We start from the raw sequence: 10,089 nt of genomic DNA, 5'->3' as shown, positions 1-10,089 counted from the left end.
AAAGAGCATTCCAGACTGAGGGAACAACATAAGTGCAAAAGCCTAGAGGCAGAAGAGGGCCTGGCATGCAAAAAGGCCAGTGAGCCTAGAGTAGAGCAAGGAGGGAGAGAGAGGAAGAATGATCAGAGAGATAAGGCCTAAATATTGATGACACTAACGCTTTTGCAGGTTCTACTTCCAGCCTCCCAATGGTGTATGAGCTAGCTATTGCTGTAAAACAAATTCCCCTCCCTCCCAAATTTAGCAGCTTAAATCAATAATAATTTATTATCTCACAGTTTTGGGGGGTCAGGAATTCAGGAGCAGCTTAGCCGGCTGATTCCAGCTCCAGGTCTCTCATGAAGCTGCAGTCATCTGAAGGCTAGACTGAGGCCAAAGATCCACTTCCAAGATGCTCACTCACCTGGCTCTTGGCTGGAGGCCTCAGTTCCTTGCCATGTGAGCCTCTCCATAGGCTGCTTGAGTGTTCTTATCACATGATATCTAGAGATCCAAGAAAGAGCAAGGAGGCATCTGCATTGCCTTTTATAACCTCCTCTTGGATGTCACATACCTTCACTTTTGACATACTCTGTTTTGATTTGTATCAAATAATTTGTGGACATATTTTTTCCAGCTTTACTGAGACAAAATTGACAAATAATTTTGTGTAAGTTTAAAGTATACAACATGGTGATTTCATATATGTGTATATGTTGTGAAATGATTACTACTTTAAAGTTAGTTAACATATCCATCACCTCAGTTAGTTATCCTGTGTATGTGTGTGTGTGTGTCTGTGTGTCTGTGTAGTGAGAACATTTAAGATCTCCTCTCTTGGCAACTTTCAAATACACAATATGGTATTATTAACTACAGTCACCATGGTGTACGTTAGATCCCCAGAACTTATTCATCTTGTAACTGAAAGTGTATCTTTGACCAGCATGTCCCCATTTCCCCCAGGTCCCTGATAACTGCAAATCTACTATGTGCTTTTATGAGTTTAACTTTTTTTTTAGAATTGTGGACATTTTTTAAACAATTCCAAAGAGATGGGTTAAATCATCTCTGAGGAGGGTCTAAAGGTCAGGGCAGCAAAGAATAGCACAACAAGATCTATAGAGATATGGGAAGAATATATATTTACTTCATAATTATTGAATTATCATCAGCCAGCATTTCCAGCTGACCGGAGTTGGAATCTGTTTGACTTTATTAAATTACCAAAACTGATTTAGGAAACTCTTCGAAATGGGCATGGTTGCTTTTGAGACTCAAGTCCTTCCTTTCCCCTTCTGTGGCAGCATTCCCCCTGTCTTTTTATAATAAAACCTCACCTGGTCAGAACACGCTCTCAGGGAAGGGACATGTGGCAGTCATTTTCGCCTACATATAAATTTAAATCATTACCTCTCCAGTGGGTATTTAAATTTTAAACATGTGATACTTGAAGAGATGGCCTTTTCCCCCGTTAAAGAGATTTCACTTAGAGGGGCTGTATTTCTGAAGGAGGGATGGTGTGCTTGTTGGCCCCACAAATCTCTCATAGTCTTTGGGGTCCTAGGCCTCCACATGAGAAGATGGATCATGCTTATTTCCATGAGTGCCTTTATGCTTCTATCTACTCACCATACACTGGAGACTTTGCTGCAGTTATTCAACCACAAATGGAAGTTCACATAGCTTTTCTGTTGCATTCACTACCTGGGGATGGTGTTTACTGAGTAAAGCAATCAATTTAAGAGAAAAAAAATTCTTTCTCCCAACTCTACATCTGTGTGACCCCAAACAACAATTTTACTCCCCCCGCCCCGCCGCAGAACTATTTTCCATTTCCCAGTTAAAGGATTGCCTGTTGCATCTGGTATTTAAATAAGAATGTGTAAGATATTCATTCTTTAGCATTTATTTTCAGAATCAGTGAAGCAGTAGGTGTTATTTGGAACAGGTTCAGATGTGTCTTTAGACACAGGGCTTAAATTTTAAGACCCAGTTTTAGCTTAATCCATACTGGAATGATTGAGATATCTTTTGGAGCATTTGATTATTTGTTATTATATATAAGATTGAAATTATATTTTCTTATATACGTAAAGCTTTTACTTCTCAACATGAATAGAATGTAATTTTTTAACCAACAAATTCTATTTTTTGCACAGCTAATCTTCTCCTCAAAAATATCTTTTCAGGAGCCAAATTTAGAAAGTATGTGGGTCATTCTGCACATGTCACAAACGTCCGCTGGTCTCATGACTTTCAGTGGGTATTAAGCACAGGAGGGGCTGACCACTCGGTTTTCCAGTGGAGATTTATTCCAGAAGGTGTCAGCAATGGCCTGCTGGAAACAGCACCCCAGGGTAAAACCAGTAATAATTTTTCAACATCTATTTATTTTTCAATAAAAATTTCAAAGAATGGTCTAACATCTCTTCTGAAGGTAAAGAGTTAAAGCTGTTTTGAAAAATGCATTCCTACAGTAAATTTAACATTAAAAAAAAAGAACAGTAAAAGCTTTTGAGATATGGGCCAATTGAGTATGGGTCAGTTGGATAATTTCCTTCAAAGAATTTTGCTTATACCAAATGCAGGTTGAAGGTCTGAGGTTTACATGAAGAATTAACTTTTGAGAATAACACGAACAGATACATCTCGGCCTCCTTAGGACGATTCTAACAGGTGGTGGGTCTGCTGGGTCAGGTGACAAGGTAACATTTGGAATAGAAGTTGCCTCCTGAACGGCATTCAGAGAACGGTCCACAATCAGGGCCACTGTGTTCCAGTTCAATGGATGTGTATAGTCCTTTAATTTACTGTGATGTTGGCAGGAATGATCATGTAATATGTGAGGAGATGTTCTTATTGGGAGGGGTTCTGCAGCAATTTTGACCATGGCAATTACCAGCATGGGTGGGCATGTTAACAGGCTAATGAGGATCTTTACTGAACTGAGTGGCTGGATTTCCTTCTGTCCCAGCCTTCTCCTTGGGAAAACCTAGCCCCCCCACTTTTTTCCCTTTCAAAGCAAGATTTAAAACCCAAAGATCTGTTATCTAATAGAAGTGTGGAAATAGTGGGGGGAGTTATCCTAGTCTGGTAATACTCCTGAAAAGGGGGTTAGAGGTATGGTGAACTTAACGAAAAGATGAAAAAAAAAAAGAAAGATGTTTTAAGAATCTACAACAAATGAAAACTATGGTGTAGTTATTTTTATTGACCTCAATAGGAGAGAAAAAAATTTTAAATAAAAGTTTTAGCCATTTAGAGTCTCAGAATTTCTGCTTGTTTCTCGCGGGGTGTTTCTGCAGAAGGTGGCTCCGATTCCTATAGTGAAGAATCTGATTCGGATTTATCTGACGTGCCGGAGTTGGATTCTGATATTGAGCAGGAAACTCAAATCAATTATGATCGCCAGGTCAGTAAACAGGGAGCCTCATGACAAATGCCTTATAACCCCAAATCTCGATCTCATTGAATTTAGACATTGCACTAAAATTGGTTTAGTGCTTAGGCAGAAGAAAATCAAGAAAAGAATAAGGAAAATTGCCTACTTCTTATCTTTAAATACAGATTTGAAATAAGGCATTTACTGGATCATATCAGTAAAAAATTGTTAAGTAGAGGTAGTAGCAAATTTTCAAAATGGAACCCATGACAGTTTGGGTTTTCTGCCTTCCTAGCAGCTAAAACTTTAAAATATGTTTTACAGAAAAATGTGCAAGTAAGTTACAAGATTTTTCATTTTCTTAGCAGATCATTAAAGCATGTGTTTTCTTTATAGAATAGGTATCCCTGGAGGCATGGTAGTTTACAAATGAGCTGTTGTCCTGATTTCTCTCTTAACTTATGGAGACTGTTATCCATTTAATTAAAGTAAAAGCCCAAATACAATGCACATTATCCTTCCAGTCAGAAATCATCTTTAGTAGAAAAGTTGGACACTTACAACCAAATATTTTGAAAATAGACACTTAATTTTAGCACTAAATTGTGTGTATTAAAGGGCGTAATCCTTCATTGGAATCTGGACAGGTATCACCTTCTTAACGGTGATAACCCTAGGGGTTCTATTTTCTTCCTTGTCATTTAACAGAGGTATGTGAAGCAGATTCCATATGTGAACATGGAGTGAATAAGATTTCAGATTTCAGACACAGCAACCGTCAGTGTTGCCCCATGGAAACTTACCACATAGGCCTATGGCAGCTGCCATGTATCAAGTGTCTCTGTGGGGCCGCATCCTGTGCTTTACATACACAGAATTCAACCCGCCAGTAACCCCTGAGAGGCTGAGTACTTTGCGCACATCCACATTGCCTGTAGTGGATCTGGGCTTCTCTCCAAAGCGCACATTGTATGTGCTTCTTGGCTTTGCCTCTACGTAAGCTCTGAATGTACAGCTTTTCAGATGATGACTTTTTTTTCCAACCCATAATTGTCACTCACTGATTCAGTATTTGAAAAATTAGATTGGTACAAAAGTAGTCCAACTGATGGTTTAGGTTAACTTCAAGACTAAATCGGTTTGACTGTGTATTGGTACAATATATTATGCTATAAAACTGCTAAAGATAAAGATTTGAAAGGAAATTATTAATATCATGCAAATATTATACCCTAATATCAAGGGGAAATGGAATTTAGGCAAAATAAACACACAATTTAGGGAAAAAGAAATGCAATTTTTTTAATTGAGATGTTTCTATTTAATAAAAATAGTGCTAGTAAAAGAATGAAAAGGAATGACTCAATTGAAATTCATGCCTAGGATTTATATATTCTCCCTGACATCTTACTTTCTAAAGCTTTCACCTAGATTATTTAATTCATGTTGTCTATATTTGATTCCTGAGTTGTTCCTGAGCAGGGAGTCTGTTCTACAGATGGGACTGTGAGGCCCACAGAGGTTATGAGACTTGTTCAAATAAGCAGTAGAAATGCCAAGACTAGAATTCAGTTCTCTAAAGTAGTTGATGAGCTGATGAAAGCATCATGAATTCAGATGAATAATTATCATTAGACTTTAAAAGCTTAGTTCACTGCATCTGTAATAGACAAGGCAGTAGTGAGATATCTTCTGACTTCCGTTTTTTTTAAACGATTTTTGGTCAAATCCTAAATATGAATTTCATTATAATATTTTTATTTTTTTGTAATGTAGTTTGATTAAGTGAAAACTTTCCTATATGAAGATGAGAAATTATGAATCGTATTTCATTTAAATGTGTTAAATTTATATCTCTTGATAGTAGGGCATAAATACATGATAGACAAAATTTTAGCTACATGACTTTATCTACATTTAAATTATCGAGAATGTTCTCTCGGCCAGCAGCACATTTTAGGTCCTAGGTTAGACCAAGAGCTTTGCTCTGTATCCCAGAGTCTGATCTGAAAGATTCATGAGGTCATGAAAGAAGGATAATTCCAAAGAGTGATCACCATGATTCATGTGGCCCACATTTTACACATTTCTGAATCATCAAGAGATTTCTTGCCTTAGAAGAAATTATAACAAAATATTTAAATTATATTTTATTGATAATTTTATTTAATAATTTCCTTTCTTATTTATCAGAAAAGTAATATATTTTCTGGATATAAATTGATTTAGAAACATAATAGCAAAATTTTTTTTTAAATTCTTTTAAATCCCAATGACTTAAAAGATATTTCAAGTTAGTTTTGTTCATTAGAAAAAAGTAAAATTCAATCTCACGTCTTATGTTCTCAATTTTGTTTGTCTTTTCAAAGAACCAACTCTTAGTTTTGTTAATCTTTTCTATTGTTTTCCTATTCTCTATTTCATGTATTTCTGTGCTAATCTCTATTACTTCCTTTCTTCTGCTAAGTTTGGACTTAGTGTCCAAACTAAGTCCAAACTTTTTTTTCTAGTTCCTTGAGGTATAATATTAAGTTCTTTATCTGAGATCTTTCTTTTTCCTTAATGTACATGTTTATTAGCTACAGAATTTCCCCTGAGAAATGCTTTTGCTGTATCCTGTAAGTTCCGGTATGTTGCATTTCCATTTTCATTTGTGTCAAGATTTTTTTAAATTTCCTTTTTGATTTCTTCTTTGATCCATTAGTTGTTGAGGAGTGTGTTGATTTCTGCATATTTGTGACTTTCCCAGCTTTCTTCCTGTTACTAATTTCTAGTTTCACACTATAGTGGTCAGAAGATATACTTGATATAATTTCAATCTTCTTAAATTTATTGAGCCTTGTTTTGTGGTCTAACATGATCTGTCCTAGAAAATGTTCCTTGTGTGCTTGAGAAGAATGTCTGTTCTGCTGCTGATAGATGAAACGTTCTGTATTTGTTAAGATATTTGGTCTGTAGTATTGTTCAAATCTGCTGTTTCATTATTGATTCTCTGTCTGGATGATCAATCCATTGTTGGGAGTGGGGTTTTACAGTTCCCAACTATTATTGTATTGATATTTATTTCTTCTTTTAGTTGTTAATATATGCTTTGTATATTTAGATGCTCTGATGTCGGGTGCATAAATACTTAACCATTGTTATATCTTCGTGATGAGTTGACCCTTTTATCATTATATAATGCCCTTCTTTGTCTCTTGTGACCATTTTTAGCTTCTTATGTTTTCAAAAACTTGAGTTCCTGCAATTAAAGATTTCCTGAGAATGTCAAGACATTAATATATTTGAAACCTGAAGAGTCTCTAACTAAATGTTTCTGTTACGCTTGAAGGTTTACAAAGAAGATCTACCTCAGCTAAAGCAACAAAGTAAAGAGAAAAACCATGCAGCGTCCTTCCTCAAACGAGAAAAGGCTCCTGAGGACAGCTTGAAACTCCAGTTCATACATGGGTGGGTGGCCTGTCACCAGCCTTATCACCTCGTCATCCTTCTTGTCAGTGCTACCCCAGTTCAGGCTGGCTCTTCTCTCCAGTTTGCACTTTACCTGTGGTTAATATTTTAACCACGACTCTGTCCAGTTTTCTCAGTGTTCTATGGCCGTCTCAGTGTGTGTATAGAGATTTTTCACACTTCATGTACTTTCGTGTTGCATGTGTTACTGCCACTCATTGTTATTTCATTTTATTCTCTCCATCTCTGCTTCCTTTATCCCATAACTCCTGCTCTATTCAGCTGGCTTTCCCAGGACACTATTTCCTTCAAATGCTTTTGTTCACGTGTACCCCAAATAATTTTGAATTTTGAAAATCATGTACAACCTTCCACACTTTAAGTTGACATCTAAAATTTTTCAACCTAAGCTTAAATGGTGTGAAGAATATATCTTGTGTTTTATAAATACTCACATTATTTATTTAGATGGCTCCAGTGGAACCCAAATGCCATAGATATTTGATTCCCATTATCATCAATATAACAAATGCATGAACTCCTATTTCTATTCTACTTCTCCCACAGAATTTTACCCTAATATAATTTTTTTATACTTATGTCTTTTATTGATTACCCTTGTCATAACTTCAACAAGGAAAGAAACATATCTATATGTTCAATTTAAATTTAATTCCCCGTGACCATAAGTCTCTAACTCTGTGCTGTCTGGTACGCTATCTACTTGTAGCCAATGATCACTTGAAATGTGGCTGGTCTAAATGTGCTGTATGTGGAAAATGCACACCAGAGTTTGAAGGTTTAGCGTGAAAAAGAAGTTTACCTCATTAAAATGTTTTATATTGATTACATGTGGACATGATAATATTTTGGACATAATATGTTAAATGTTCTTAAGATAAGTGTCATCTGTTCCTTTTTTTTTTAATGTGACAATTAGAAAATTTTTCAGTTACCTATGTGACTCACATAATAGTTCTGTTGGACAGTGCTACTCTAAGCATTAACAATTTTTTTCTGGATTATTGTTATAACTATTAGTAATAAATAGCTGGCCAAATCAACATAAATATAGTATAAATTCTGATAGTTATTAAACATAAATAATGTTATTGGAAAAATTCTTTTAATAAGATAGAATTTTTTCAATGAGTTCAGATATATGTGCATATATATTTCTTATTGCTAGAGGGTGACAGTTTAGCATTAATCTATTCCAATTTTTCACTTTTTAATGTAAGCACTAAGAAAGCTTATTCATATCTAGCTACTTTAGATGAGAATAGAGGCAGTTTTATCACAGCAATGGTGATCAATTCTTTAAACTCCTCTTTGTTATAGGCCAAAAATATGTGTCGTGATTTTGATATATCACACAAAAATGTAGTTTAATGATCCATCAGCTAACAATTCAGTTAAATCACTGTTCAAATTTGTTAAAAGCAAAGAATTGGAAGTCACTTGACTTGCAAAAGGATTTCTTACCCAGTTGTTAGAGTTATTCACTTTCAACATCCATCCGCACTTGTATTTGTTTTGGTGTCCCTGGAAGGTTTGACATTCCAGGGTAATATACCATAGTAAAATTCCCGATGGATGAGAGGAATGACTTCCTAAATTGGGAGGAAGGCGATTAGGAAAGGGGAGGTGGGAGAGGAAAAACCAGTACCTCATCACAGGTGTGTTCTCAGACTAGTCAGTTTTAAGAGAAAGCACATATAGTACCTGAGGATCTGGAAATAGATTCTGTTAAAATTATCAGTGTCAATTTGCCCCTTAGAAAGTCATTACATGCCCTCAGAGGTCCTCATACCCCCATTGAAGATCACTGTCCTAGGCAACTGTGGAGACACCTGGGTTCTGCTTGTCCATGTCCATATTAACATGTTAAATTTATCTTCTCACAACTTCTGCTCTGTTCATTCACTGTGCGTTCAACTACTGTGCATTTCTTGGACCTGTTCTTCAGCTATAGAGGCTACGATTGTAGAAACAATCTGTTCTACACACAAGCTGGAGAAGTGGTCTATCACATTGCTGCAGTTGCTGTCGTGTACAATAGGCAACAACACTCCCAGAGGCTGTACCTGGGACACGATGATGACATTCTCAGCCTGACCATCCATCCAGTGAAGGACTATGTGGCCACTGGGCAGGTATATATCTCTCCTGTAAGATGGGAGTTTAGCCAAAGAGAGAGAGGATTTAATTTTGAATTCAGTTTACATACGAGAAATTCAAGAAATACTTGGTAGAAATAAACATAAGGCAGGAAGCTGAAAGTGCAGTGAATGATGGATCATTTCATGATGGTGGGAGAGTCAACCAATACATTCCAGCACTTTTGGGAAGGCTTTGAGGGATTCTTATTCTAACATGATGAGATCTATGAATAGGATTAGGTAAAACTAGAGTATTGTAAATTCCATGAAGTCTTAATATATTTTCCTCATTACTGTTTACCCAGAACTTAGTATATCCTAGGTACTCAATAAATGTTTATTGAATGAACCATCTTTTAATACTACTGTAACATCCAGTGTATGGTTATTTTTGTAAAACTTAAAGTCATATGAACCTTGGCTAGTTTATTATATTTTAACCTTCAAAAAACTAAACTTTATATGAACCATTTTGGAATGCCAAACTTCGGATTGAGTCTATAATTGAAAAGCTGCTCAAAATAGAGCCCTGTAGTCAATCATTTTGTGTGGAAAAGGAGGGGGATAGAAGTAAACTCAGTAAACAGAGAATCTGTTAAACTCAGATTTATTGTCTTGCTGGTAAAGCAGTAATATTGTCAACAGTATTTTCAGTGTTGTGCTCTTTTCTACCAATGTATAGATTACATTTTTTGTTCAGTTTTATCATATGGGCTTTTAACTGTAGGTAATACTTCACCTGATCCTCAACATCTAGGTGGCAAATTCCAAGAAAAACTACTGGTATGAAGGTCAAAGATTAACATGAGACAACAAACTATTTCTGAGACTTGACATGCAGGAGGTAGAAGTGTTTGAACAGGGTTTATAGCCTGATGTTCATGAGATCCATGGATGAAACTGAGGGCCTGACGGGAGTCAACCCCCAGAAATGTGCATCTGGGGGAAGAAGAGATTGTAGCTCTTATATTTGCAAAAGGATTACAGTCCTCCAAAACGGAAGAGCCATTAATTGAAAAACTGTTTGCTGCTCCTCCAACTGCCAGTTAGACCATCTGTTCTGACATTAAGTTTTACAAGTAATTGATCACTACTTTGCCTTTTCACTCTTTC

At 36.1% G+C, this 10,089-nt stretch overlaps 1 protein-coding gene across 1 annotated transcript in view; it reads left to right on the top strand.

Annotated features, from left to right (window-relative positions):
- The window catches only part of EML6 (EMAP like 6), a 325,099-nt gene that overhangs the window by 200,878 nt on the left and 114,132 nt on the right, over positions 1–10,089 (top strand). Inside the window, exons 11-14 of the mRNA XM_007465682.1 lie at positions 2,172–2,339; positions 3,288–3,394; positions 6,696–6,814; positions 8,784–8,970. Of these exons, the coding sequence (XP_007465744.1) occupies positions 2,172–2,339; positions 3,288–3,394; positions 6,696–6,814; positions 8,784–8,970 (581 nt within the window). The remainder of the gene's footprint in view (positions 1–2,171; positions 2,340–3,287; positions 3,395–6,695; positions 6,815–8,783; positions 8,971–10,089) is intronic.

The sequence above is a fragment of the Lipotes vexillifer genome, unplaced genomic scaffold (assembly GCF_000442215.2).
Source record: "Lipotes vexillifer unplaced genomic scaffold, Lipotes_vexillifer_v1.1 scaffold77, whole genome shotgun sequence".
Classification (NCBI taxonomy): Eukaryota; Metazoa; Chordata; class Mammalia; order Artiodactyla; family Lipotidae; genus Lipotes; species Lipotes vexillifer.
Note: the sequence above shows the minus strand (reverse complement) of the source record. Positions and strands in the feature narration are given on the sequence as shown.